Source organism: Musa acuminata, chromosome BXJ2-10 (assembly GCF_036884655.1).
Source record: "Musa acuminata AAA Group cultivar baxijiao chromosome BXJ2-10, Cavendish_Baxijiao_AAA, whole genome shotgun sequence".
NCBI classification, from domain to species: domain Eukaryota; kingdom Viridiplantae; phylum Streptophyta; class Magnoliopsida; order Zingiberales; family Musaceae; genus Musa; species Musa acuminata.
Window position 1 is genome coordinate 26576635 of NC_088347.1, and position 27861 is coordinate 26604495.

The window sequence follows — 27861 nt, forward strand, 5'->3', positions numbered from 1 at the left end:
ATCATGTATTATTATGAGCCATACTGAGTATTACCTTTCTTGCTTAAGATCATAAGGAAAATAATATGTAATTTGTTGAGGTAATTGGATTAGTTTGCGTACTGTTACTTCTTTTATATGACTATCATATATGATAGTTATATGACTATCATATATGTCATTTAATGTAATAAAATTACTTCTTTTATAAAAAAACAATCATGTTATGGGGGTGAATTAACTTGCATTGTTCCTTTTTCTTTATGTGCTAATCACAAGAATATAACTAAAAAAAGGAGACTCGAGTGAATACATGACCAGATCTACACTGTGATGGAACACAAATTCATTGCCAAGTCACACTCATAGAAGAATATAGCCATGCCACAGGGAACTTTCACTCTCAAATGCCTTAGTTATGATAAATATACAGAAATTTGAGGAGTCTTAGATCTAATTACTACTAAACATTATACTCATTTAATCGAGGATCATAGCATAAGATGGCCACCATGGTCGAGTGTTCAAAGAATCAACTCCATAATTCCTACTCTTGAAGGTGTCCCTTATCGATCCTGACTCACTTCAAGCCCCTCACATGAACATAGTAACAAACCAATAACTTGCAGATCGTCAGAGAAGGTGATCTTCCACCTCCAAACATTGCAAAGATACCATCATTTCAATAAACAGCACTCCGATTATAACTATGAATCATCTGTAATCAAAATCTGGCAAAGCTGGATTGCCCGACTGCTTCGCTAGTGCCTGAGCCTGAGCTTGAGCCACTCTCTTTTGTTCCAAGAACCTGTTCATGCGCTGGATCAACTGCGCTGCCTTCCGCTTGCCTCTGTCGGTCCCATTCTCTGCCATTTCCTGCATTAGACCCATCAGTCCTTTCTCGTGTGCCTCTGCCAGATGCTGCTGCTGCTGCTCCCCACTGCAGAGGTGCAACAGTGTAGCAGCTGCATTCTCCTTGTTTCTGGGTGACCCACTCTTGATCACCTCCACAAGCACAGGCAGCGCCTCAGCAGCTGCAATTGCTGCCTTGCCCTCAGAGTGGCTCGAGAGAATTGCAAGTATCGCGAGGGTCTCTTCCATCATGCCTGCTTCTGGATCCATCAGCAGTCCCACCAGTATTGGGACCACTCCAGCCCTCACAGCCTTTCCCTTGTTGCCTTGGTATATGCACAGGTTGAACAATGCTGTTGCTGCATCTTTCTTGCCTCTTGGGCTGCCCTCACGGAGCAGAGAAACAAGTGGAGGAATTGCACCCAAGTTACCGATTCTTACCTTATAATCATCCACCACTGAGATGCTAAACAGTGTGGCCGCAGCATTCTCTCGTGCTTCCATGCTGCCCCTCCTCAGCACATGCACTATTCCAGGCACAGCTCCTGAGATGATGATCCTTTCCTTGTTGTCCTCGAATATGGAGAGGTTTAGAAGAGCAGTAACAGCATTCTCCTGCGTGTGCACGTCAAGGGTAGATAATAACTTCACAAGGAGGGGTATGGCACCAGCCTCAGCTATGCAGAGACGGTTCTCAGCACTGCGCCGTGCAAGGAGGCGGAGCTCTGCAGCAGCTGATCGTTGATCATCAATGCTCCGTGATGACAGCTTGCTAATAAGATCAAGAACCTTAGCATGTTCTCCTGATGAGCAGGTTGGTCGGGACTTGGCTGTCTGAGCAGGGAGCTTGGGTGGATCAATACCATTCGCCTCGGACCATTGCACTATAAGGCTGCGCAGCACATAATTTGGAGTCAAGGATTTGTTGGACAGCCTTTGTCGAGTCTTCGGACATGTGTCATGTCCTGCCTGAAGCCATTTCTCTATGGACTCCCGTTCATAAGTCTGTGTAAGCAGAAAAAGAGAACTGAGTGCAACTTGTAGAGACACAAACGGAAAGCAGTAACGAAGTTAAAACTCAGAATTTGCATTTTAAAAAAAATGAAAGCCAAGCTTATACAGAGACCTGTCCGGTAGCCACGATCACTGGATCTTTCATTAGCTCCAGGGATATAGGACAGAGGAAATCATCCGGGATAACAGGAGGCTTGGCCCTTTCATTGGACGGGAGAGGGCCTTTATTTGTAGGTGTGCCCATTTCAGGGTTCTGAGTCTGCATGAAATCCTTTACCTTCTTTAGCAGCATTGACATCTTCTCTATTATCTCTCCAGGATCTCCATCGCTCGCAACTACCATCTCATGCAATGCTAGTGATTCTTGTTTGAGATCTGATATAGTTAACAGCTGCAACTTTTCAGCCAGTCTACGCAGGGTTGATTGGTCCACATTGGCATCAGTGCTCATGTTGTAAGCAGATAAAAGATCTCTGTGTAGATCCATGTCGATCATGTCAACCCGTTCTTTGGCTCTTTTGAATTGGGCATGCACAAGTTCAACCTTGGATGCAATTGTACACTTGGTGAGTATTGGATTTTAAAATAAATAACAAGGAGGTAGGGGGGATGGTCCTCTACTGTTACTGATAATAGAGGCTGTAAAGTACAATGGAATTCTTCAAAACAATTGAAGTTCCGTATAAACAAATACTTTACTATAATACTCTCAAAAAGCTAAATTTCTTGACAAATAGTTTTACCTGTTCTCTAACTTCATCTGATATGTTTAGCATATCAAAAGGAACTTCGCTCAGCGCCTGCTCCAGGTGAACAGTGACCTCCAGGAACCTCTTTGTAGTTTTCTCCCTTTCCAGAACCTAAATCACATAGGCACCCACAGATATGTACACAATTCTTACATGGGGACGGTCAAATTTAAACAACCCACTATGTATTTACGGTTTGCAAAACCTATAGAAAAACAGAACTTTCAAGGAAAAAATAAGTGCCAGATGCTCCTGCCAGGAAACGTTCATGTGCAAGAGCATAAAAAATGACTGTTTAAGCTAAAATGAAAGGCATCCAAATACAAACAGCATACCAAGCCCAACCAAAATGCCGTAATAGCGTATGCTTGACACGGGCAGCTTAGATGTCAATCATCAATCTCTTCCAAAGCAAAATAGAACTTATATCCCGGACTACCAACACTGTTTTAGAAACAATAGTGTATTAGCTAACACTATGTATTATCCATGCAGTTTGCCTTACGCATGGACTCACTCGACGCTCACAAAAGGTTGTATGTTAACATTGTTTGGTGAGTGCAGGTGTTAGGTAGCATGTCCTAATAATTGAAAATGTAAATCAGGTTATATGTGCAACTCTAGATAATTTATTCCTTGAGACATAATATCTGAGACTAAGGATCTTGTTGATAATTTATTATATATGCTGTAACAAACTTCTTATATGCACAGTAAGAAATCAGCAGCTGAAGAAAATCAGTCTTAAATTGATTGGTTACAGTTCGCTCATACACTTCATATGTATGCTTAAATACCTTATTGAATCTCAATGAACCAAGTGTCACCAACAACGCGATAACTCTAGGTTTATTTTTACATTCTACACCCTTCTGATGCAGAACTGTTAAAGACCCAAAAATATCCTTTAGCTGTTTGATTCGATGATTAATAGAAGACAAAACTATACAATTCAACCACTCTGTGTTCTAAAATAAGAAACACAATTACCCTACTTTGATTTGTTATGAATACTCTGAGCGATCAATAGATCTATTATTAACCTTTGACTTCTTATACTCCGTAATTTTCATCAGTGAGATCTGTTTTGCCCAAGGACCTGCGGTGGCTTAGTCCTGCTTCGTAATTTTTGTTCTTCTGCTGCTTTCATATCTGTGTATTTCCTTAATTTAACAAACCAAAGCAAACTTTTCTGACAAATTTGACAACTTTGAATATTGGTTTTCACTTGTATCATTTCTTTTCCTGCTTGCATAAAACCTGAGCATTTGGTTGCCAGTTTTCTTTTCTCTTCAGTCTTAAACATCATTTGGTTGCTTCTTGCAGCTTAAATGCATACCTGTAAGAATCATGTGAATCTCAATTACAACTACCATGCGCTTTTACTTACTAGGAGTAAAAAGAACTCTAGAACATGTTTTCATATATTATACCAATGCCGAACATATGTGTAAAATATCTCAGATATAGTTCAATCTAAATTATCATCTCGAATGCTCCTTTTCTAACATAATTTGAATTTTGATTGATATTTTTATCGTGAAAAGTATGGGAGCAGAAGAAAACTCCAACAAAGTATCAAGATGAATAATTTCCCCTTCGGATCAAGGCTCTAATTTTGATCCTGAAAAGCAGAAGCTTGCGTTCGGAAGAAACCTCAAACATTCCAATTAATATGTGAAACCAAAATCCATAATTTTTCTAACTTTTACTGTTGCTGCCATGGACATAATAATTAGAAAATTTCGATTTACGTGATCAGATCTAAAGAAATAATCTTTCTTGAACTGAAATCGACTTAGTTCTAAGAACAGCAGTAAAGAGAGAAGCAACATTTCAGTGGCAGGCTAAACGTACGAGCGGTCAACATACCAGGCATATCTTGCTTCCCTCGTTCCCCAACCGGAGGAGCTCCCTAGCGGAATCGAGCGCCCGTTTGAGCAGAACAAGGGACCGCACCGCCTGCTCCGGGATCGGGTCCTTGCTCTCCTTGAGCTCCTGGAACATGGGCTCCAACAGCTTCATCCGCCGGGAAAGGTCGCAGAACTGCTTCCTGTACGCGTTCCGGTAGTCAGAGATGGCGGAGATCTCCTCTGCCGCCTTCGCCATCCTCTCCACCAAAGCCCTCCCATCTACTACCGCCGTCGCCTTCACCTCCTCCGCCATGGACCTCCAATCGACCAATTCCTCGACCGATCTAAAGATCAGCCGCAGCTCAATAGGGAGACGTGGGGTGGAATCGCTCGGGAATCGACAGGCCCGATCAAATTCCGCGTGGATTCGAAGACATCGCCGCAAGAAATGGCCAAAAGTATCCCCTTTGGAACGCAAGAGAGGAAAACTCAGAGCAATCAGCTGTTGTTTTGTTTATGTCCGCATTAGTACTCGGTGCTACGTGGCTCAAATTGACTCGCTCTGTATAAAATATTTACAAATTGTGAGGCGAGGAAGACCCAATTCCATTGGCTGATGTCGTTATATATCTATCCTTCCAAAATATTAAATACAATACATTTTATTTATCTACATAAATTTTAATATTTGATGTTATGGAGTTGATGCCACCTCATCCTTTTTTTTTTTCCCACATCTAATCACGTTTGAAGTCAGGAAAAAAAGAGCTTTGGAGCCAAAGTGTCTTACCATCAAAGATCAAACATGATTCTTAATGCTAGGAGTGTGTAGTTGGACAAGCACATATGTATCTCTAATTGATCATTTATATATAGGAAATAAATCAGTGGTTATTAATTTTTGGAAATTTTACAGGAATATGAATAGTAAACTCATATTAACATATATGTTGTGGCGGCGATATTGACAGGAGGCCAACATTGACTCGCTATGTGATGGAGGTAAGCCGGTCTCTGTCAACAACGTGTTCCTATGCCTACTACTGTTCCTCGTCAACTATATGGGTCGGTTCGGAACCATACAACTCTGATTCGATCGTATATTTTTGACCAAATTCGAATCGAATATTAACATTTAGGGCATATATATGTATATATGGGAACAAAGCATCGCAAACATCCCTGATAATGTCTGCTCACCAAGTCACATCCTATGGAATAGAATTAGTCGGAGGTTTGCTTCCACGATCTGACATCTTCGATCATCTAAGCTTAACACGTCCTCTATTATATTAACCCGAGAATCGAAGAAGAAGAAGAATCACAACACCACGTGAATTGTTCAACGATCAAGGGAGATAACCATGTGTTTTGCTCACGAGGAGAAGACGATAAAGCTAATCTTCTAATGCTTTTAAGCCTACCTGCATCTCAAGATAAGTGGCCTAAGCCTCCTTGGTGCCTATCTTTTTGCAATAGATAGGAGCTTGTAAGCCCAAAGAACTTTGCTTGCAGCTAAAGGAAGCATTTAACGCGTGAAGTCCTCATAATTTTCTTGATTCTTCTTCTATAAAGTAAGATATCCAAGATCCATATCCTTGATATTTTCTTATAAAGCAAGACTCGACAGACTGTTTCAAGAACCTAATGGAATGACCAAATCCTGGCATTGACTGGGGCTAAGTAATTCATATTAAAGGTTTGGGCATGATAAATATGGATATATGTCAATAACAAAAAATAACATACCTTTTTTTTTTTCGTTTTCAGTGTGGGGTCAAAAGTGCATGACAGCAGCATCCTTTGGATTAAAGTTGCAGTAGGTTGGTGACCATCCTCTTCCCTGTACCAAAAGAAGGTGCAACTTGAACAGTCACATGAAGGGAACTTGTATTCAAGCAAGAGTAGAGGCATCCAATTCCTCTCACCATGTTCTACTCAACAGATCATTCCATTTGCGTGTCAATCAAGCTATCGCTGGAAATACATAACAGAAGGTTTTAGCTTCCCCCTAGCTTCAAAAAAGGTACCTAATTTTCGGACAAAGAACATTATAGAGTCATATGGTAATGCATCCAAAAAATGTTGCTTAAAAAAAACACATCCATAAATGTGTACATAGGTCCAGCATCAAGAATTGCATATGATGAATTACCTGGGCAGCCCTACATGAAGTTGCTATGAGAATTAAGGAAAAGAACTCATGAAATAATCAAGAAGTCAAACACAAATACTGAATTATGGCATTCGCTGTCTTTGCGAATCTGGCTGCTCCACACTTAAGGTGATCCACACAATATGCTGACAGAGATAAACGAACTCGGATGCAATTAAATCATGTCATGTCAAAATTTATGGTGGCCGAAGAAACTACTTCAGCAGTAATCGTCTGATTAAGTAGAAGCTCACAGAACAGAACACACAAAAATCATGTCACCGTTTCCTACAGAATTGGAACCTAGTGCCTCGTCTATTTCCGAAACTGTCTAGCTGCAAATCCACACTACTTTTTCTTCTCACTCACTCCAGCAGACCTGCATGTTGAACAACCACATTGGTTAGGATTAGTTCAGTATCAGTATGCATATTGGTTTCGTCAACCACATCCCAGTATACTAAAAAAGTATCCAGATACTAAAAAGAAGCATAAGAGTGAAGAGAAAAACTAACACTCACCTCATCTTCCTCAGAACATTAGCCATCTCCTCACGCTTCTTCTTGGCCCTCTTGTGTGTCCCTAACTTTCGCTTTGCCACTTTCAGAGCACGCTTGTCCTTTCCGACTTCGAGAAGCTCCGTAATTCTTTTCTCATAAGGAGCAAACCCAGCAACTTCCCTGATTAAGTTTCTGACAAAATGGACCCTCTTGCTGGTTTTCTGGTAAAGATGAGAGTACATCATTTCAGACATGAAAACACAGTACCATTTGATCCAAGCCATCACAATGAGTTGATATAGTTCAACTTGTCACCTAAGACTCTTACTAAATAAGAAATTCCAGCAAGCATGTAGTTGTTCCAATTACAGGATACAAGAAAAAATTTGAGCACCCACAGAGAAAGACATAGTTTAATACGAAAAAATAAGGTGGATGAGATATTCAAAAACTCCAAGCCAAATCATTTAATGATGAATCGTATGATTTAACATTGACATTTGGGAAGAACATTTGCCAGCATAATAGTTCTGGTGTTCTCACGTAGCAATGATTTTTAATTTCCGAACATGGACAATGTTGATACTCGTTTAAACCAAGCTGCCACAAGGAACACACTTGTAAACAGCAGCGCTTGGCAAATGCAACAAAGTACATTGTTATAGTTGAGCTACTAATGCAGATTGTACATAGTTGTATGAGCTACCAAATCAAGTTCGAGTTGGATATAAATGTTACGACAAAAAAGTCATTTTCCCTACCAAAAAGAGAACAAAATTATCTTAGAAGCCACGGTCCAAGACTCTCAGGTAACTATCCTTTTAAAAGTTAATCATGATGGAACTTGATTAAGACTAAACCTAAAAAGGAAGTGCTCCCAGACTATGTGGCTCCGTCCCCATATTCTTTCATCCTAGATGAACAACTACAGAGTACAGACAAGCAATTATTGAATCTGCATTGATGAAGCTATTTCCAAATCAACTGCAAAGAAACCATAGATGCTCTCCTATATCCATGAATGTAAATATGCAGCAAGCAAACATCTGCCAATAAATCTAATCCCAACATATTAACCTGGTTCAATTATTCATATCAAAACTTAATGTAGATTATGAAGCAATAAATAAATGGGCACAATATCAGATTTAGCCGAGGGAAACAAATGGCCATTCCTTGCATGCTTCTTAAAATACAACTAAATCCTAAATATTATGCCAATCAACAAGATACTTGTCACAACTTGCATTACAGATTTACTTCCCACAAAGAAACGTGAGCAAGGTTACAAGGTAGACATTCATTGGCAAACTAAAAGGACTTGCCGATCTCATTCGACTGAAGAAAGATCTAAAAAATTCTTGGGCATACTAAATCTGGCAAAAGAAACATCCATGTTAAAGGAAGCATTGCTTGCAAATGATTTTTCTGTCGAATTAAGTATCTCCTATGTAAATATCCCATCAACTTAAAATGGCTTGAAACAAATTGATTTAATGATTTATCCGCATTTATTAAAAGAATGAACCTCACTGAGAAGAAATCACTTTATTTCATAGCAAACCATCATTAGATGGATTCTCACCAGAGAAAGGTAATGTAATCTTAATAAACAAGTATGGATTTTCGTAAACTCGATAGGTAACTCAGACATGAGGTTCATGAACAACATAAAATTTCACATTATGGCTTGGGCTAATTCTGAAATGGTCATGTGAACACACAACTCACGATTTAAGCCACTATATTGATTCTAAACTTTGATTCTGAAGTCTAACAATGTGCTCATTTAAACATAAGAGCATGGTATGTCTTCGATAGGCACATTTATTACGTGGTATAATGCACAGTGACGTGACTGAAATGGTGCACCAGAAGAATGTATTAACGGAAGTGCCATTAATTCGATCGGAACCGTCCAGTTTCCTGGTTAATAGTTGGACGGTTCCGATCACCTTTCTATTTCCACGTCCGGTCTAAGTTTATTAGGAATGTCGAACTTCTCGAAAAATATTAATATTACTACTCCTGAAATAAACAAATATTTAATTTAACTTTTGAAAGAGAAGATGATGATTAATATTTAGATTCTCTCGTGCCAAGACTAGCCATAAAATTGGGTTACTTGTTGTTGGTGTAAATAACTTTTAGCCATGGCCTCGGGGCCGACGCGGCTTGGGTCAGATCCGAATGACGGGTCGCCGTTTCCTTCGGGAATGGGCTCCTTGCCAACGTGCCCGGAGAGAGGCGCCTCGCCTTCGTCTTTGCACGCAGGTCGGGTCGGGATGCTCGACCCAACCCCTATGATGATTAAGTTAGTCGATGATCGTGGAAGTTTTTTTTCCCTCTTTCCATTCAGAATGCAAGGGTATTTATAGGGGAATTCGGTGTTACCTGATGTGTCTGCTCGCAGGGGGTAGGATCGTACCTTCTGATGACGTCTGACATCGTTGTTGGCGTGGCGTGCGGAATCGAGCCTGAGCGGTCGTTAATGGGTCTCGGTTGGCGTTACGACCCGTGTCAGTCACGCGCTGTCAGCCCGACAGGGACGCGAAGCGTCAGCAGGTGTCACACAAGTCTTATCGTAATTATCACCCTCATCATTTGTTATGTTAATTACCTTTAATCAGTGATGAGTGAAGAATACTTAGAAGCCAATATTAGACAATTTATGCAATTATAATTTGATTTATCTAATTATCTTTTTACCAAGTTTAACTTAATTTTTTTATGATTAAATCAATTTTTTAATGAATCTGATCAAACCGATTTACCTAAATTTAACTATTTAATTTAATTAAGTCATGTATTACCCTTTTATTCTCTCAAATTATTTGTCTCCACCTTTACTCCTCCTTGCGCATCACCTTCTAAACCTCCTCTCACTCGACCTTCGTCTCTTCTCCTCTTTCTATTGATTTCTCCTTCTCATCCTCCGTATCTCTCTCTCCCTCGATTTCCTTCTCTCACTCTACCTCCATTATTATCTCTTCGATCGACTCCATCGTGTCTTCTCCCTCTACCTCCCCCATTTGGCTTTCTCCTCCTTATTTATTGTTTTTTTCTTCTTTTTTTTTCCTTGACTCCCTCTCCCTCTCTTTCATCCACTACCTCTTTCTTATTTTTCTTCTACTATTATTCACTATTTCATTCATTTTCTCCTCCTTCTCCTCTTTTGCCTCACAATTTACCTATAAAAACGGTTATGCTCGAGTTATACTCATTCATATAATATATTAAAAAAATATTTTTTATATAAAATATTTTACATTTATCATAAAACTAAAAAACTAGAGTTATCATAAAAATATATTAACTTTTATATAAAATTATTTTAAATTAATAAAAAATTGAGTTACATTTGGATTGTACTCATTCACATAATATATTAAAAAACATATTAGTTTCTATATAAAATTATTATAAATTAATCATAAAACTTAAATTATCCTCAAAATATATTTCATTTTTATATAAAATTATCCTAAATAATTCAAAAACATTATAATCAAGTTATACTTATTTATGTAAAAAAATTAATTATATATAAAATTATCTTAAATTTATCATAAAAATAATCATAAAATTCTATATTTTTCTATTTTCTATCTTCGTTACACTCAAAATTAAAATAAATTAAATTCGATTACCTAATATATTTTAATATTAATAATTTAAAAAAAATATTATTAAGATAATTAATTATCAAAACTTTTGGAATTCTACTTAAACTGATTTATAAAAAATTACTAATTTTCTATTTATATAAAAATTAATATATTTTAAGGAATTTTACGAATAAGTATAACTAGATCGTAACTAACTTGAATGTAAGGGAGTCGACTCGACGATCCGATGGGATTCGACTTGAATCAATCTGATTCGGATTAAACTGATATATAAATTTAAAATAATTTAGTTTAAAAAATATTATTAATATTTTTTTAAAAAATAAAATCCTTCATAAAAATTAAATATAAGAACACCATCCGATCAAAGTCATGCCTTTTGTTTTAAGGATTAATTGCTCTTGTATCTTTTAACACACATAATATTCAGAGTCGATGAGGCACTGGGAGCTACAGACAGCCGTCCGTTTGCTTCCGGATATAATCTAGTATCTACACGTGTCCCGGAGCAGCCGGAAACCCCCTTTATAGCCGTCCATTTTGGTTTCGAGTAAGCCAGAGAAAGAAAACAGTGGAAACCGGTCAAATGTCGCGGAAAAAGACGAAGGCGGCCAATTAGTCGGTTGCTTCCTCCCCTTCTGGCCGAAAGGGAAGAGCTTTATCCTCCTACTACTCCTCCTCGTCCTCCTCTTCTCATGGACCCCCTTCCTTACCATCCTCAGCACATGAATCCCCCGTCTTCCCCTCCGCTGCAGAGGGAGCCCCCGCATCCTCCTCCGCTGGCATCCAGAGATCCCCAACGGCCGCCAACAGGAGGGCAACCCGTAGCTCCCAGGAAACCCACGCCTCCCCCTCCGCCACCCATGGATCCCCCACCTTCCCCTCCGCAGCACAGGGAGCTCCCGGATTCTACTCCGCTGCCTCCTCCCCGAGAACCCCGGTCCGCCGTAGGGTGACGAGGAGTTCCACCACCGCCAACAGGAGTGTGGCCCCCTCCGCCGCCCAGGAATCCCTTGCCTCCCCTCCAGCCTTAAATGAATCCCTCGACTCCCCCTCTGCCGCACAAGAATCGCCCGCCTCCTCTTTTGCTACCCGGAGCGCCGCCGTCACCCGTAGAATGACCAGGAGCGCCACGATCGCCAACATGCGCGCGACCCATAGCGCCAGCAAGGCCGGTGGGATTCGGCTGCTCGATGGCCTGACCAACGAGCAGCTCGAGAAACGGAAGGCCACTCCGGCGAAGAGGCACTCCAGTGATCGTCGGAAGGGGAAGGACAATACCACCGACGATAACCATGAAAAGGATAAGCCCTCGGCCGGCGGCGCCGCTTCTGTCGGTCCCTACACCATCTTCGTCGAGGCGAGGTCAGTGGCTATCGTTTCTTCTAAGGAAGTTTCGCTTGTTTCCTATGCTGAATCAGATAAACCGATCAAAGATTCATGATATGGTGCCGTCTTCTTGTTTCTTTCCGTTCTAAAAGGTGGTTGATTTGATTTCTTGAACCTTGTTAAGATGCTTCTTTTCTGGCAAGAACTACGATCTTTAATGCATCTAAAGAGAACTCTTTTTTTTTTCCCCTTGGTTTTCTTAACTTTTATTCGCAATTTTGTTCTCGTTTAGCTTCTTTTTTCAGTTTTCTTAACAAAAGGAAAGAACTTTGGTTTTGAATTGGGATTTTTGGTGGGAGTCTATCTCTGCTCTAAGTTTCCTGTAAGAAAAAATATATGGTAATATTGATATACGGAGCAGAATATGCTATAGTGGACATGTTACAAGTAAGGCCGAAATAATTCAGATATTTATAGTCTAAGCTATCAAAACTGACTTATACTTCACTGTATAGGAATGATCTGTTTCTGTGCTTCATTGCAGACTCCATTTCTGTAAATTTTATTATCCTTAACACTATTTCAATATATTTATAGAAATGCGAAAGGAAATTCTCAGTTTTTTCGATTTATTCGCATAATTTTCATTGTTGATTAGTTGTTCATTATGATGTGCTCTGAACTGCATTATTCTCAAAATCCATCTTGATGCTCACATTTGGTAGTCACATAGACGTCTTCTCTTTTCCCTGCTGATTACTTCCTTTTCACCAAAGCAATCTATGTGTGCCACCGTAGATGTTGGTCATTTTAACATGTACTAACAGTCACAGGATCCTGAGTTTATCCCAGATACCTGATTAGTTCAAGTTCCACATGTTTGGTAGATGCAAATTTATGCAGATAAAAATACTTTATTGTGCAAAAGAACCAGTGATGGATTGTTCTTTGGTACATTTGTTTGGTTATTACTGAAAGAACAAGGTTTTATGACTGTAATCGTGACACACCCAACCCAACGGAAAGTCGGGAACGGTATAACGTCATAATCCTATAGGTTTCCCATAAGAACGCAAGGGCCAGAATCAGAACAAAATAATCTCTACAGTATAACTATTGCATAATTAAGTTCATAATTAATCAATGCTTAGGATATTAATAACATAACTCAATCCATAATCATTCCACCCATAGGACATTCAATAGATTCAAAGACTCTTTAAAATTCAAAGTATTCCAATCTAAATAACATATCTACAAAATAATCTCAATGTACAATAATCTCAATAAATTAATTACATAATTTATCAGTAATCGATCCATCACGCTTCTATTGTGCAACTATAAAAAATCAAGAGAGAATCATATGAGCAAATCACAGCCCAATAAGCAAACTTATCATAAATAAACATAAAAAAACACATGAATTCTTTATGCATTTAACACATGTTTTTGAAATATGCATGGATATCAAATACTTTTTTCATTTTACATGCATTTCAAAATCATGACTTGTTATCATAAATTGTTTGAAGATTTTTCAGAACAAAATGCATGCATTTCAAATTATGAAAGGAACATACATTTACATGTATTTTCATAATGAAAGCATAAGTATAGTTAATGTCAGATATCACAGCATAAAACTTTGTAGTGTGAAAACTATCATTCATATAAATAGAACTAAAGGTTCATAAACATGAATACATTTAAGGTGTACATGTCTGAACAAAAGTCGCATTAGTATCAATAGCTGTGACCAAGTTATGTTTAACCCTTATGGTATAAATAACACATCTGTCTGTGTTAGGGTCTAGAAGAAACTAGTTTCTGAAACATATTCCGTTGTATAACCCTCACTGGTGGACCACATTTGTTTGGTTATTTCTGGAAAAGCAAGCTTTTATAACTGTAATTCAACATGCTGAGCTGAGACCTTGACAATCGAGTATCAATTGAATGTATCAGCAAGTATGTTTTGGTTGCTTGAAAGTTAGCTCTCTAGTGCATTGTTTGGACAAAAGTTTATCGAGTCCTGAGAAGCAGTAGATAGAGGATCTTAGTGGAAACTATATGGTGGTGATTAAATTAGCTTTAGAAGTAGCAGACTGAAAAAAGATTTGGTTTTCTTAAACTCTACTAGTGCCTTTAGTGTATCCCACCCCAGTGGTCAGAAGCCTTTAACCTCAAATCCTATATGTAGATGCTACTTTTTTGACCACTTATGATTAACCACTACAGGTATAATCCGTTTTAAGATCTTCTTTGAATAATTCTTGTGGTTAATTATAAGGTGCTGTTTGGACACAGTCATGCAGCGCATTCCAATGATTGTTCTCACGTAACTGAATGTATTGGCATTCTGTTCAGATGTAAACTTGTCGAGTGATGGACAATGTGAAGCATGATCAGTGTCTTCCCGCATTATTGTAATGCTGAATGAAATGAGTACCTTTTTTAGGCACAATTAGAGAAACATATTATCATGATATGTTAAGTATGGTTAATCTTTATGTTTCATACAGTCATTCCTTATTAAGCCTCTCATGTTCTTCATGCAGCAACCTAGATGGCAAGTTCCTGAAAGCAGCCAAAAATGTCACATCTGCTTTGAACTCTGCTTTTCCTTCAATATCTACAAAGGTGGTGGTCGAGGTATGTTTTTCCCTTTATATTATTTTCTACCTATATTAGTTCTTCATAGCATTAGTCTATTATGTGCGAATTAAGTGATGGGAATGAACATAAAAATTTGTCGTTATCACCTGTGATATGCTGTGAGAGGAAACAAGAAATCATCATACAAGTAAATATTTTCATGACATAAGCTAAGGCACCTAAAATTGTTAATATGATGTTTCTGATAAACTATTATGTAAATTAATGAACTACTTATGGGCTTCTTCTGTTTATGTCTGTTGATAGTTAAAACAATATCATTCAAATGTCTTTCCAAACAGGCAAACCCATCAAAAGCCTCAATATGTGCGAGTCAGTGTGTGTATAGACAAGTCGAAGAGAAGTAGCAAAATTAGAAGACTTGAAACAAGGAGCGGTAGCGGATGGGAAAATATAAACAGAAAGAGAAAAAAAGGAACGATTAATCTGGTCATGTAGAACTTATCCATTGGATCTCTTACTAGAAGGAAACTTCTTATGCTCCATCTTTTACCTATGCCTTTCTCGATGATTAATACCTATCGCTACCTGTACCTTTGAATTGATACCATTGATTATTTCAGTTAGCTATCGTTTCAAGTATTATCTTTTTATATATTTTCAGCCAAGAAAGGGATGCTTCAAGGTTCACGATGAAGAGGGTGAAATTTTTCTCCAATATCTGGTAATCCTTCTATGCAAACTCTAAAAAACTATTGATTTGTGCATTATATGTCTGCTGCACATATGAAAGAATGGAGTCGTGCAGCCTAAATTTAGCTCTTGGTATCATGTCATTCAGGATTTAGAAGAACCATATTCTGAATTGGAGTCCATCGACATACCCAAAGCCGTCAAGGATGTTGGCAGGAAGATTGGTTGATCAAGAGGCAGAGATATTACCGTAGCTGCACCAAGATTCCTCTTTTGACTGCTAATTTTGCTAGCCTTTCAGTGGTTGGGAAGCATAGGACGGGAGAATACTTTTCTTCCACCGACACATTCAGATTTGTCGTCTTCTTTACTGGATCTCCTCGAAATGGCTTAGCCTTGTTCTTGTGGCAGGCTCTGGACCATGTTCATCTTTCCACCATACTTCTTCTTAGCGAAAAAAGAACCTCTAACGTTAACAAATAGCTGTTTACTGTGTCGGTGAATTCTGATGAAAAGTTAACGATAGAAGATGTGCCGTATTCATTGGACACTTTTGTGGTACACCATATGAAGCCACTATGATTTCTTCTTAATTTGCCGCGTTCTTGCATGCTATCATAATTTCATGTTCCAATGTGAGAGATTAGGGGAGGAAGTGAGATGGATTTACGTGAACTATGATGTGTTTATCCGGCAATAATAAGTGCATTCTCCTCTTCTTTTTGTTGTTTTGAGGGTGAATCGTCTCAGCAGATACCATCAAAACGCAAAGATGGAAATCGTAGTAATAAAAGATCATTACGATACTCAAATGTCACTTGAGGAGAGCAACCGTTACATGATGATCCAATATGGCTCTGCTTGTCCTCTTATTTAGATATGTCACCATGCCCCCTCCCAAATATGATTGATTCTGAATGACGCTTACGAAGCAGGGCATGGCGTCTCCTTCCCACGTCTCTCAGTTACAGCCGCAGCAAGAACAGCTGCACTTGCCGCTGCACTTGCACTGGCTGCAGTTGCAGCCTCCTCCTTCGGACTCAGCTGCCATCTCGAACCCTTCAACGCTCCTGCAACAGTTGGTACGAGGAAATAGAATCATTTCAATGGGGTTATGATAGATCCTACTCGTCTTTTTGTCTCTCTCTAAAACACTGATCTTTGTCTTGTTAGATAGAATTAGAGTAAGTTTGGGAATCACTCTGACCCTGTCATGGCACCAAGGTTGATGATGCTTGCGGTGGTGGTGCCACGCTCTCCGCCCAAGTCAGGGTACATACTGCACCTGCATCCAGAGAAGAGAAGAGAAGAGAAATGTTTCGTGTCTCGTGATCTTTCGATTCATATGGTTTGAAGAAACATGGAGGAGGTGGTTCCTACCCTCCGCATCCACTGCCGCACTTGCAGCCAGAGGTACACCCGCAGTTGCCGCCGCAGCAAGACATCTTCTGAACTCCTCGGTCAAGTCTTGAGAGCTTCTCCTGCTGTGGCTTGAGAGATGGTGGAGACGAAGAACTCCTATTTATAGCACCTCCTGAGGAGAGTTCGGTCAATTTACAGTCACTGTAGCCTCGACAACATCTTCATCCTTTTAGACCCTTTCCAGCGTATACACATTGTAACACCTCAGACTTAGATTCGATGAAACCGATACATATCTTGTGGTCGACAGTAACAATACATAAAGTGGAGTTAAGAGTAAATGAGCGGATGCTGAGAATATTATGGCAATGCACACTGGGAGGGGGGGGGACTAAGGAGGCATACAGATTAGAGATGAATCGTTGTCGTTCATGTTCTTCCTTTGTGATAGGGTTTCAGCACTTCAAACATGAGCTTCTGCCGTTCAGCTTCCCAAAAGAAACTGAAACTGTAAAGAACGATTTTGTTTTGGTATTTCTGATTTGCTGAATAGCAAATGGAAGTCATTAGCTCTCATGATTTTTGTCCCTTCTTAAAGATATGTAAAGCACAGTCAGATGCTTCCTCTCTGATAGCACATAAGCTGAAAAGCTTTGATGCAAATCTTGTATGATCATGGCCTGTCTTTTTTAATGACGAGAACCTTGAAGTGACACCACCATGAACAACATGAGATGGGAACAACTCCTCCTCACCACTGCATGCATGAATGATGGGAAAGGACACTGAGAGCTACGAGGCTCTCCATCTGCCATTAAAGCACTCCTAGGTCAGGTCAAGGCACAAGCACCGAGGAGGAAGAAGATAAATTAAATGTATGTGACGGAAGAAACAGCAAGTATAGCCCGGGAAGCTCAATGGATGGTCTAGTGCGAAAGAGAGAGACAGGAATCTCATCCTTCGTCAAGCCGTAGAGAAGGGGGCAACAAAGAATGGCTGAGGAGAGTTCGTCCCCCACATGGATGAAGCTTTTTCGGTCATCAAACGATGCTGCTCCACCATTTCCAATCTAAGTGACGTCATATCCTGTCGAGGGTAACGTTCCCAACGGGCATACACGGCGGTGTAACGTTGATGTATAATTCATTCATATCATCATCATCTCCATATCAAACAAACAGGGTGCAGCAAGCAGAATTAAGGGCATTCTGGTCTTTTTAGCCAAGCATCGAACGATAAAAGCCGCGGGGTTAGGGTTTCGGTGGGCATAGCCGTCGGCGAAGCACGTCTTACGCTGTGGTTGGGTTTTTCGTTTTCCTTTCTCGTCTTCTTTTATTCTTCTTGTTATCAGTCGTCCGGGGGGCGGTGATTAGAAAGAGAGAGGGCTGGAGTGGGGTTGGAGGGCCCCCGCGATCTGTTGTGGCGGCGACGGGGGTGGAGGTGGAGGGGGCGGAGGGGGGGAAGCTAAGGTGCCGCTGTATTGGCTTGGTATCTTTCCTCCTCCTCTTCCTCCTCCTTCTTCCCTTCCCCCTCGTTCCCGCCGTAGATCTCCGGGCGTCCGCCACGATGACGGCTTCTCCACCAAATACACTTGATATGAGCCCCGTGCTTGCTTTGTTTCGGTTATTCTTTTTCTTGATTTTTTTTCCCCTTTCTTTTACGTTTCATGCGTGTGAGAAAACTAATCCCATATTGATTGATGGTGTTAGCTCTCCTCCATCTTGAATACTTGTGATCACCTGATCACCCACCCCTCCCCTTCTATTAGCATGTCACATCTACTGATTTCAATTTTTATGCGTAATTATATTGATCGATATCAGAAAGAAACATTTGGGTCATGTTTATAATGGTTTTCTTTAAACTGTGTCATTCACTCATGAAGGGGGAGTCAAGAATATTTTTAAGAATATAAATTAATAGATCATGTTTTATCTACTGATGTAAGTTTTTAATGTAATTATATTGATAAAAAATTAAGATCAATTTTCCCCTTTGAGGAGAAGGACAATTGATTCTAGCAGATCAACAGAGTTGGCAGATATGTTAACATCAAAGTAAAGGACATTATGCTTTTGTCAAAAGGTGGATGTGAGGATGATGTTTCTCCAGCCTCTTCCACTATGCTGGCCTCTTACTACTACCATCATGGCTGCAGCCACAACCATGAGAAACAAGTTTTCTTGGCCTCAGACAGAGATCATACAGGAGAAATGACAAGCATGAACAATCACAACTTTTCATGCATAAATTTATTCTGAAAAAAATTGTGTAGGGTAAATCTGATAACTGACTTTTGTACACGCATGTATGTGCTAATTAAAAAAAAAAAAAACAACTGGTAGATCTGAATTTAAATGAGTATACCAAATAAGAGACCAGTAGAATGGAATGAGTGTTGCTTGCTAACTGCACAGCTGATAACACAGGTCATCCATAGATTGAGTTGCATTTATGAATATTCGGCTTCTCCCACTGTCTTGGCAGGTTATGTTCCATTGGTTACCACTTTCGAAAACCTGCAACAAGAAGACATATATGAGAATTATCAAGTGCATGAAAACACAGATTTCTGTCATTAGGTTGTGGATGTGTCCAATTGTCCCACAATGTGGCCCTTGGAATGATAACAGTGGTAACCGGATCAACCTATTCTCACGAAGTTAATAAACAGTGCTTCGGCTGTCTTTAGGATTTAGATTACATTCATGTGCAGAATTTACCCCTGAGCTCAATCAACTAAAGGAAGTATGCTTTGCAGATTCATTTGCTCCTGTCAATGTATACTATGCTTGTCCAAAAAGGCATCTGCCAAATTGTGGTGCTGACCAAAAGTCCAAGGAGCCATAGCCTACTAACTGATTTAAGAGACAATCTTTGACTTCAACATGGAACTAGATACCATCAACATTCTTCTAAATAAGATGGGCATAATAAGACACCCTACCTGGCATGATTCTGTTCCTTGTTTGCAGCTCCATTTTGAAGTGGGTACGCAGCTTAGATAATGGCACCATGAGCAGTGATCATTTCCATTGAACCCTCTGAACAGCAAAATCAGAGATACAGTCAACCTGCAGATATTGTACAGCAGCTTATTAGAAAACAGTGAATAAATGGACAGATTCTTTGAATAGGAATTTAGTTTCTGATAAAGCCATTAAACTGGATGGATTATCTTTGGGCACATATGTGTTAGATATAGACAATAACTAATTTGAATCAAAACATACAGAACACAAAGAACAGCATAACAGCAGAGAAGATGGATTTCTGATCGTTAAACTTCTTTGCCGTTTTCCCAATGATGCAACAGGTAGACATAATAACGTGCACAAAAGTTTTGCAGAATATTAGTGAAAGGAATGGACTCCAGGCTTGACTGTAAAAACATGTTTCGGATAGTTACCCGACAATTAATAAGATGGCACTAGCAACCCATAGCACATATTGGTATATCATGTGTTTGTTCTTTGCTGGGCCATTATATCCGAGAGGATTGTACTTTTGGCTTCTATATCCATATTGTGGGCGGATTAGAAGGACAAATCCAAGAAGGAACCCTGTAATGAATCCTCCTATGTGAGCAAAGTTGTCGATGTGGGGGAGGATTCCGAGACCCAAGTTAATCGAAACTATCAGGATGAGAGATATCAATGCGGCAAACTGACATAAACAAAGGCTTATTAGATAATTGGTTGTAATAAGGCAAGAAATTAAGATCAAATGAACGTCCTTACTCTCATGCATTGCAACATTTTTAGATACCTTATTAGCATAAATTGTCCAATTTGTTATAAGTTCTGAAAGCATGGCTCCAAGCAACCCAAAAAGAGCACCAGAAGCACCAACAGAGACACTTGCTTGGACAAAAAGAGCAGACAACAAGCTTCCACCAACTCCAGCGATGACATATAGAGGGCCAATTCTCACTGTCAAAGAAGTATTAATTTGGTTCTCAGATGATGCATCATCATTCAAGTGATTCAAAACACAGTAGAACAGACAAACAAAACAGTATAATGCTTTATGTGGTCAAAAGACCAAAAGATCAGTTATGATAATAATCACCTGGCATATACTTAATCAGCTACCACAGGGTATGATGCTAGAACAAAAGATGAATCCAACATAAACATGTTTTAATTTCTGCTAACATTTATAGCCTCACATTTCAAAGAAAGTGAACTCCACATGTGTTAGGTAAATTAACCTGTTGCAAACAGCTAAAGGGGATGATACAACTGGCCGTTGCTGCTAATCAAGATATTACCATACTATGTGTTAGTAAGAACTTGTAAACGAGGCTGATTACTTTAACACTTACTAGTCCCAACCTTGTCATGCACCAGGCATGAGGCTCTTACGGTTAGTTCAACTGAAACCTTTACTTGCAACTGTTAAAATTGATAGTACATAAATACCAGAAGTAGATAAGAAAATTGCAATTTACCTATATCATTGTGGTGTTATAAAATACAGGATCAGATGTGTGATCGACAACTCAAATATGTCTGAGATGCTGGAAGGCCAATCCCAGAACCAGAAACCAAAATATTTGAGGTTTTCTATGCAACCATTTGGTGAACACTGCCATGTCAATCCTACTCTTAGATGATAAGTGCGCACTTGATAATATCAACCGCTAAATATACAAGGACGACATATGGTAGGGGCAACAGAATTGCTTATCTTTCAGGGATATATTACCATTTGTGCCTCTTGAGCATAAAGTATAAACTATAAACCTGAGTTACTGCAATTCATTAGTTAATTAAGTTCTGCAGCAGCAGGCAACAAGGTATAACACTATAACTAGGATGACTAGAAAAAGCCATGAATGATTAAACATTAGTTAATGCTCCTCCAGTGTCCACTTGCAACAAATGTTTATTCTGAGATAACAATCGTAATAAGTGCTTATAAAAATGATCCACAATCTGAATTAACAATAATTCCAATGTATAATTTCGTAGCATACCGAATCCAAATTCTTGTTCGAGTCTAATTCCAATCAATAAGAGGCACAACATATTAGCTAGTAGATGGATGACTCCACCGTGTAGCCAAATGCAGCTAATGAGACGCCATCCTTGGTGACCATGAACTACTTTGTCAACTACTAGGCCTCCCATCTTTTGTAGCCTGCATCATTGGAAACAGATGATGTCACTAAAACTGTATCGATGGAGGAACATCAACACATGCCAGGAAATATCAAAGGCGATCCACTGATATAAATATACTCAATATTTCTCAAATTAACATATGAAGTAAAACATGGCATGAGCATTACAATTATTCATTTTCAGTTTAACAGGAAAGTAACTTAAAACGACAATGCCACCTAAAAGGACGAAACATAAAGAAATGGGTATAATCACACTAGATATGCATTAATCAGCTAAAAGGAAGTGCCTCAGGATGCAGAGAAAATAAGCGTTCTGTATAAAGTGAAGAAGGAAGATGGAAACAGTATAACAAGAATGTGAAATCATGATGTAATGCGAGAAAAGCTTGCAGGAAAAGGATCAAACATAACACACTGACATCAAGCACAGCAACAATTCACCAACAAAAACCCTTCGCATCTACCACCATCATCTGGAAAGCGGATTCCAGACCACATAATAAATCTAAATAAACAAAACCATGTAAATTTGTTCAGCGAAATAAAACGCTAAAAAGGGAGCGGAGATGGGGGATTGACGTTTTGGCAGAAGGGCCGAGGAGGGGGTTCTGCTTGAGGGGCTCGAAGGAGAACCGGCCGAGCGAAGGGAGGACGCAGGAGCGGATGGAGTTGTTCTTGCGGCAGTCGTTGACGTACATCGTGATCACGAACATCGCCACGTTCGCCACGAAGATCGTGGGCACCAGCCACGGCCGCCACCGCTCGTCCCGCTGCCGCTGCGGCGGCTTCGCCCGCGCGGTAGGCGGAGCCGCCACCGGGTGCGGGGGATCGATTTCGTGCTGGTGGGCGTCGCCGCCGTCCCCCCGCCACGGCTGCAACTTGGCCTCATCCTCCCTCGCCGCCGCGGATGCGCTCTCCTTTCCCATTCCCTCCCCGACCAAGAAGTGGTTGCGGTTGAGAGTCGAAGAACAGGATTAGAAGACTTGGTGGGAAGAGAGAGAGCAGGAAGAGCACCGAGTCCCTCTCAAAGTCAACCGGGGGTGGTTGTGGCTGTCGTCGTCATCAGGCTCTCAAGCAACCTAACCGGACTCGATCAAATCCGCTCAACATCTTCTACCGACTCGCCGCCTTGTTTGAAGTACTGTCCGTTATATATATATATATATATAAGCAACAATTAACCATCGCCAATATACCAAAGGACACGTGGCTCGATTTCAAATAATCATTGTGATTCGGTCGATGCTCTCCTCGGTGATTATAATAATCCTTCGCTTAATGACATAGTTTTGGTCAAGAAAATTAACCCTTTTCACATGTAGACTTTGTCGTGCGATCGATGACCATATGTACGGCGCACAGTCAAACACGTGTACAGCTTGCTTTAACGCAGAATTGGCAGATTTGGGCCAACATGGGCCAAAAGAGAAACGTTAATGGGCCAATGTGGACCAATATGAATCGTGATTTGGTATTTGATATGACATCCGTTCCAGTTAATTATTAGGTTAAAGCACTGTTTCGCCAATGGCGAAATGACACGTAATGGTAATAAGGATTACTCCGCTGGTCATTACTCCCCATCGCAAGACCTGCGGTCAAGTAGAATCTCCCAGCCCTGACGGGAATAGCCAAAGCAAACCCTAAGAGTTCCTTGCGGTCTCCCGGAGATCCGATCGAAGCGTACGCTCCTCGCTTGGCAAGCAGCGATCGGATTCGAACATGAAGAAGGTCAAATCAACCAAGCAGCGGCAGCAGAACGGGCACGCCCTCCCCTCTAAATTCGCTAAATTGCTTGATCCCGAGGCTTCTTGGGATAAGGTACGCACGCGTCCATCCCGTGGGGTGGTTGTGTTCTTACTTCGGTAACTAAACAAGTCGCGCCAGATTTAGGACTTCTGTTCGGTCGAATTTGATATCATCTTCTTCCTCTGCGAGGCGCGTAGATTCGATCTGTTGTCATTGTGAATCTAGCGTGATTTCTGTAAGCTTCTTGTTGTTGTAGGATCAACTGGGGGATGTTCTGCACTGGATCCGGCAGGGGTTGGGCCTCGCGTGTGGACTGTTGTGGGGCGCCATTCCCTTGGTCGGTGCTATCTGGATTGCTTTGTAAGTTCCGCGGCTCACCACCCCAGATGTCATATTAGAGATAGACCGTTTTAGTGATTTGTTCCAAAGAGTATTTCTTTCATCGGTTAATTTATCAAATAGTTTGTATCCGATACCTAATTTTGGTAGCTTCGAAAATAGTGATTCGTATACTGCCACCAAAGTTCGATATGGTATGTTACTCTGATGAAAAACTGAATTTTCAGTTGATATGTAGTAGGGAGGGTACGATTTTATGAGATACCTAATTCTGTATTGTATGGATAGTCAACCAGCAGTGGATTAGCTTGTTCATTGATTGGTCAGGTTTAATCTAAAGCATGTTTGATAATTCAAGATGTTTATTAGTTCTAGCAAGAAGCTACGATTCATTCATCCATGTTCTGATGCAGAAACTATGCATTTTTTATTTAACATATTTTAGTTTTTGTACTTGTTAATGAGTTATTAGCAGGTTTAGTTACTCTTTCTACTGAGATTTTTTATTGACATTTTATGAGATACTTTCAAACATATAAGAAAAAAAAATTACAATGCTGTGTCTCATTGTTCCTAGCTCGGCAATTATGTGATGACTGGTCTGCCACAAAGTAATGGCAACCGTACAATCTTGCCTTTCTGTATACTTTTTGCTTCTTCAAGTCACCTTTTTGTGCTTGCCATTCTTCATCAATTGATTATGCTAATTTATAAGACATAAATACTTTTAGTTTCTTGTCACATAACTGATTAGATGCATGCAAGATACTTTTGGGGTATGTATTAGATGCATGAAAGATACATTCGAAGTAACTAGTTTTTTAGTCATCGTTAAAGAGATCAGATGTTTTAGGAACTTGGCATAATATATAAGTAGAAATAATAGGTTAAAGATGTTAGTTTAATTACTAAGTAGTTAGATGAACTATACTATATTACTACTTACTATAGCACTTTAGACGTGTCAAACTTTGTCATATATAATATTATAGATTCAAAATATGTTTATTGCTGCATCCATTTCATTTCATATCCTTTCTTTTTCCAAGATTTAGTGTATGGGGGGGCATATCTATGTTGTGTGTTTGATTGGTGTGTTGTCTGGTATTCACACTTCATAGGTGCTAATACCACTTATCCTAATTCAAAACCTTTTTTGCTCAATCACTTTACCTATCTATTCCAAGAATCATGGCCTGTTCTTTTCAAGGGTTGATGCGTTAGAGTATCCACATAGTATTTTATTGATATCCCGAATCTGTATTGATGCTTCTTCGCAACTAATTTCCTGTATCCTTGTTTACCCAAATCAAACTCTCTTCCTTTCTAGTGCTAGCTTGAAGTTGGGGTCTCTATCCCAATCCCATCACCTGTCTACTCAAAGACCTTCGGATAGGAAAGTTTGCTGCTTACAGGATGCAATGATGCAGTGTTAGGTAAGACCCACCAGTTTGGCATTGACTCTGATGTGGGCCTTGGAGTGTTTTGTATCACAATCTAGAATGGTGGTGTCATATCATAAGGCTGTGACATCCTTTGGGTACTTTAGACTGCAATGATAATGATTGTTCTCTTAATTTATTACTCTTTATTATATAGTTGATTTATTATTTTATTGAAGTGGTTGTACCAGCCTAGTTGTGACAACGTTTTTATTCAAAGAGTGAGTTCTCTAATAAATAATTAGCAATCTCATCTCCTAGCTTTTGTTCATATTTCTCTTTTTATTGTATAATACAAATCTTTTATGACCCTTGCATATGTCATCAATTACCTGACTTATAAATAGTGGAACTATAAGAAGGGAATGCTATACATATTTCCACTACTGCTCTTTAGAATTTTATTTGATTAGGCACTGAAATTTAGAGATCAAGATTTGTTCTAATATGGTGATCAAATGACAGATCAGTATAAAATATTCAAATAGCTAATATTTGATGCTAACAGCTAATTTTCTATTTAGTAGTCCAGAACTATCCGTATTTTGTTTCTGTTTGGGTTTTTTATTAGGAGGTATTGCTCTTCTATCAGGGATTGTTAGTCCCCTAATCATGCGTTGTATGTCCGGTACAAGGAGGTCAATTGTGAATTCTTCCTGGTCCTAATATTTATCTTGTTTTAGTTGTGCTTTAGATCTTCTTATAGTATTAATTCAACTTCTGCAAGGAAGGGTTTCTCAGTATCTGGATAAAATTGTTCGAAGATGCTTCCATTATCTTGATGTGTATATATAACAACCAGATGATTCTACAAGATATATTCAATTTTCATATTGCTGCTCTGTGGTAATTAACTGATATAAGCAGTCGAAACATATTAATGTAATATTGTCCATAAAATGTGGATTCTCTGTTGCTTTCTTAAGGTCTGGCATGCATGAGAGGAAGTTGTAGATTTGTGCTGCAGCTACTAGTCATTCTTTGCACTTGCAACAACACAGACAACATAGCAGCCATAATGTCCCACGTATTTGGGTATTAGTCATACTTCGTACTTGTTTACGTATTTTGTGGATTCTTTTTCTTGGATCTGGCAGTGGGATCTAAATTCCAGGTTAGGCTTGTTGTTTCTGTATCTTATGTATGTATGTTTGTTTTGACTATTATCATATTAGTTGTTCTGCTGGTTGAAGTTCCTGCAGTTTGCTAATATTATATGCTTTGATTTGAAAAATCTCTAGTTATACAGTTTAGAATATAGAAAAGAAAAATTTTGTTACAAAGAATCACAAAAGCAGTATGAAAAATAAATGATTCATCATGGTCATATAATATGGTGAAGCGTTGACTTTTCTCTTGATGTGGCTATGTTTTCCTATTATGAACATAAAGAAGAGAAATGATAATTATCAGCAGGCAGAAATAACAAATTATCCGTTATTTTTTTCTCTTTCATTTTCAGTATCTCTTATGACAATTTTTTTTTCTGTCACTATCTACAGATTTTTGCTGCTATCTTCTGGTATTATATATGGGTATTATACATATGTGCTGAAAATTGATGAAGAAGATTTTGGAGGTCATGGAGCGTTACTTCAGGAGGGGCTTTTTGCTTCATTCAGCCTGTTTCTGGTATAATTTCTTGATCTTGTGTTTGTCATTTCTATTCAAGAATCACAATTACACCCATTGCTAGGTTTCCATGTTATAGTTCTAAGATGGCCACAGTTCATGCGACAACTAGATTGCGCAGGACAGCCATTCTTGGCATCATAACTAATGCCTTGTTAAATTTAGCTTGATCATAAGAAAGGCCTTTTTGGATGCAGCTCGCTTGGATTCTGGTATACAGTTTGGCACACTTTTGAATAGTTAGAGTGTAATTCCAATTTTATCTGGAACCTGGATACGAAACTGCTGAGCTACATGGAGCCCCGCCATTTGGCCTTAAAATTAATTAGGAAAAAGCAGCAGATTTATTGATTGGAGGTGTTCTCTGTGATTTGTTTTATTTTCCACCAGAATGGATGGAGAAACAGTACGTGTAACTGCAGCATTTGGTTTTATAGTACATTTTCAGTACCACGGGGTTCCTGTTATTTTTCATCTTCCAATCTTAGACACTGACATTTCAAGCAGTAATAAGGTTGCACAAATCGTAGGGGATTCTCTCATGACAAATCAATGAAAACAATTTGCAAGTTAAATTCTTAGCATTATGAGGTCATTGTTGCTAATCTTCCTTAAATTGGATGAAGGATTCTGTGTTGCCATTGGCTTTTTTTTTCCTCTCAAAAAGTTGGGAATTTTGGTCTGTTGGTGTTTTATTTTTTAGTGATATGGAAGTCTTATACGGTGTTTATGCTTTCTTTTTTTTTTCTCTCTCTCCCTTCGTGGGGTTGGTGGTGGTGGTGGGGGTGGAGAGAGAGAGGGGGGGGAAGTGGTAGCAAAGGAGACAAGGGAGAA

The 27861-nt window shown here is 39.3% G+C and overlaps 5 protein-coding genes and 1 long non-coding RNA gene across 6 annotated transcripts; 2 read left to right on the top strand and 4 right to left on the bottom strand.

Moving 5' to 3' along the window:
* Window positions 1-345: 345 nt before the first annotated feature.
* Window positions 346-4965, bottom strand: LOC135624797 (protein spotted leaf 11-like). The gene is made up of 4 exons (XM_065128743.1): window positions 4467-4965; window positions 2589-2705; window positions 1958-2389; window positions 346-1836 (listed from the first exon to the last, which is right to left on the bottom strand). The coding sequence occupies exons 1-4, from the start codon at window positions 4758-4760 to the stop codon at window positions 694-696; spliced, it is 1986 nt and encodes a 661-aa protein (XP_064984815.1). The 5' UTR covers window positions 4761-4965; the 3' UTR covers window positions 346-693.
* Window positions 4966-7119: 2154 nt separating this feature from the next.
* Window positions 7120-9550, bottom strand: LOC135625721 (large ribosomal subunit protein eL36x-like). Its single transcript, XM_065130809.1, has 2 exons — window positions 9497-9550; window positions 7120-7323 (listed from the first exon to the last, which is right to left on the bottom strand). Exons 1-2 carry the CDS (start codon window positions 9548-9550, stop codon window positions 7120-7122), a joined length of 258 nt encoding a protein of 85 aa, XP_064986881.1.
* Window positions 9551-11317: 1767 nt separating this feature from the next.
* LOC135624799 (uncharacterized) lies at window positions 11318-15965 on the top strand. Its single transcript, XM_065128745.1, has 4 exons — window positions 11318-12096; window positions 14622-14715; window positions 15344-15403; window positions 15521-15965. The coding sequence occupies exons 1-4, from the start codon at window positions 11849-11851 to the stop codon at window positions 15599-15601; spliced, it is 483 nt and encodes a 160-aa protein (XP_064984817.1). The 5' UTR covers window positions 11318-11848; the 3' UTR covers window positions 15602-15965.
* Window positions 15966-16154: 189 nt separating this feature from the next.
* On the bottom strand, window positions 16155-16888 carry LOC135624801 (uncharacterized). The gene is made up of 3 exons (XR_010491795.1): window positions 16753-16888; window positions 16580-16657; window positions 16155-16442 (listed from the first exon to the last, which is right to left on the bottom strand). It is a non-coding gene; the product is annotated as an uncharacterized LOC135624801 (long non-coding RNA).
* Window positions 16889-18948: 2060 nt separating this feature from the next.
* On the bottom strand, window positions 18949-22993 carry LOC135624798 (RHOMBOID-like protein 2). The gene is made up of 6 exons (XM_065128744.1): window positions 22445-22993; window positions 21716-21879; window positions 20503-20666; window positions 20144-20400; window positions 19682-19808; window positions 18949-19253 (listed from the first exon to the last, which is right to left on the bottom strand). Exons 1-6 carry the CDS (start codon window positions 22789-22791, stop codon window positions 19140-19142), a joined length of 1173 nt encoding a protein of 390 aa, XP_064984816.1. The 5' UTR covers window positions 22792-22993; the 3' UTR covers window positions 18949-19139.
* Window positions 22994-23451: 458 nt separating this feature from the next.
* On the top strand, window positions 23452-27608 carry LOC135624824 (uncharacterized). The gene is made up of 4 exons (XM_065128796.1): window positions 23452-23686; window positions 23871-23974; window positions 26898-27027; window positions 27225-27608. The coding sequence occupies exons 1-4, from the start codon at window positions 23588-23590 to the stop codon at window positions 27261-27263; spliced, it is 372 nt and encodes a 123-aa protein (XP_064984868.1). The 5' UTR covers window positions 23452-23587; the 3' UTR covers window positions 27264-27608.
* Window positions 27609-27861: the final 253 nt, after the last annotated feature.

Excerpts from the sequence above, each read along its gene's own strand:
- LOC135624797 (XM_065128743.1), bottom strand. The coding sequence starts at position 4,760 with ATGGCGGAGGAGGTGAAGGCGACGGCGGTAGTAGATGGGAGGGCTTTG. Across the intron at positions 2,390-2,588 it reads CAGATGAAGTTAGAGAACAG|GTTGAACTTGTGCATGCCCA; the intron begins GTAAAACTATTT and ends ATTGCATCCAAG. Across the intron at positions 1,837-1,957 it reads TGATCGTGGCTACCGGACAG|ACTTATGAACGGGAGTCCAT; the intron begins GTCTCTGTATAA and ends CTGCTTACACAG.
- LOC135625721 (XM_065130809.1), bottom strand. The coding sequence starts at position 9,550 with ATGTCAGACGTCATCAGAAGGTACGATCCTACCCCCTGCGAGCAGACA. Across the intron at positions 7,324-9,496 it reads CCTGCGAGCAGACACATCAG|AAAACCAGCAAGAGGGTCCA; the intron begins GTAACACCGAAT and ends CATCTTTACCAG.
- LOC135624799 (XM_065128745.1), top strand. The coding sequence starts at position 11,849 with ATGACCAGGAGCGCCACGATCGCCAACATGCGCGCGACCCATAGCGCC. Across the intron at positions 12,097-14,621 it reads ACCATCTTCGTCGAGGCGAG|CAACCTAGATGGCAAGTTCC; the intron begins GTCAGTGGCTAT and ends TTCTTCATGCAG. Across the intron at positions 15,404-15,520 it reads AAATTTTTCTCCAATATCTG|GATTTAGAAGAACCATATTC; the intron begins GTAATCCTTCTA and ends CATGTCATTCAG.
- LOC135624798 (XM_065128744.1), bottom strand. The coding sequence starts at position 22,791 with ATGGGAAAGGAGAGCGCATCCGCGGCGGCGAGGGAGGATGAGGCCAAG. Across the intron at positions 21,880-22,444 it reads CTCGGCCCTTCTGCCAAAAC|GCTACAAAAGATGGGAGGCC; the intron begins GTCAATCCCCCA and ends CCAATGATGCAG. Across the intron at positions 19,254-19,681 it reads AAGGAACAGAATCATGCCAG|GTTTTCGAAAGTGGTAACCA; the intron begins GTAGGGTGTCTT and ends TTCTTGTTGCAG.
- LOC135624824 (XM_065128796.1), top strand. The coding sequence starts at position 23,588 with ATGAAGAAGGTCAAATCAACCAAGCAGCGGCAGCAGAACGGGCACGCC. Across the intron at positions 23,687-23,870 it reads CCGAGGCTTCTTGGGATAAG|GATCAACTGGGGGATGTTCT; the intron begins GTACGCACGCGT and ends TTGTTGTTGTAG. Across the intron at positions 23,975-26,897 it reads GGTGCTATCTGGATTGCTTT|ATTTTTGCTGCTATCTTCTG; the intron begins GTAAGTTCCGCG and ends CACTATCTACAG.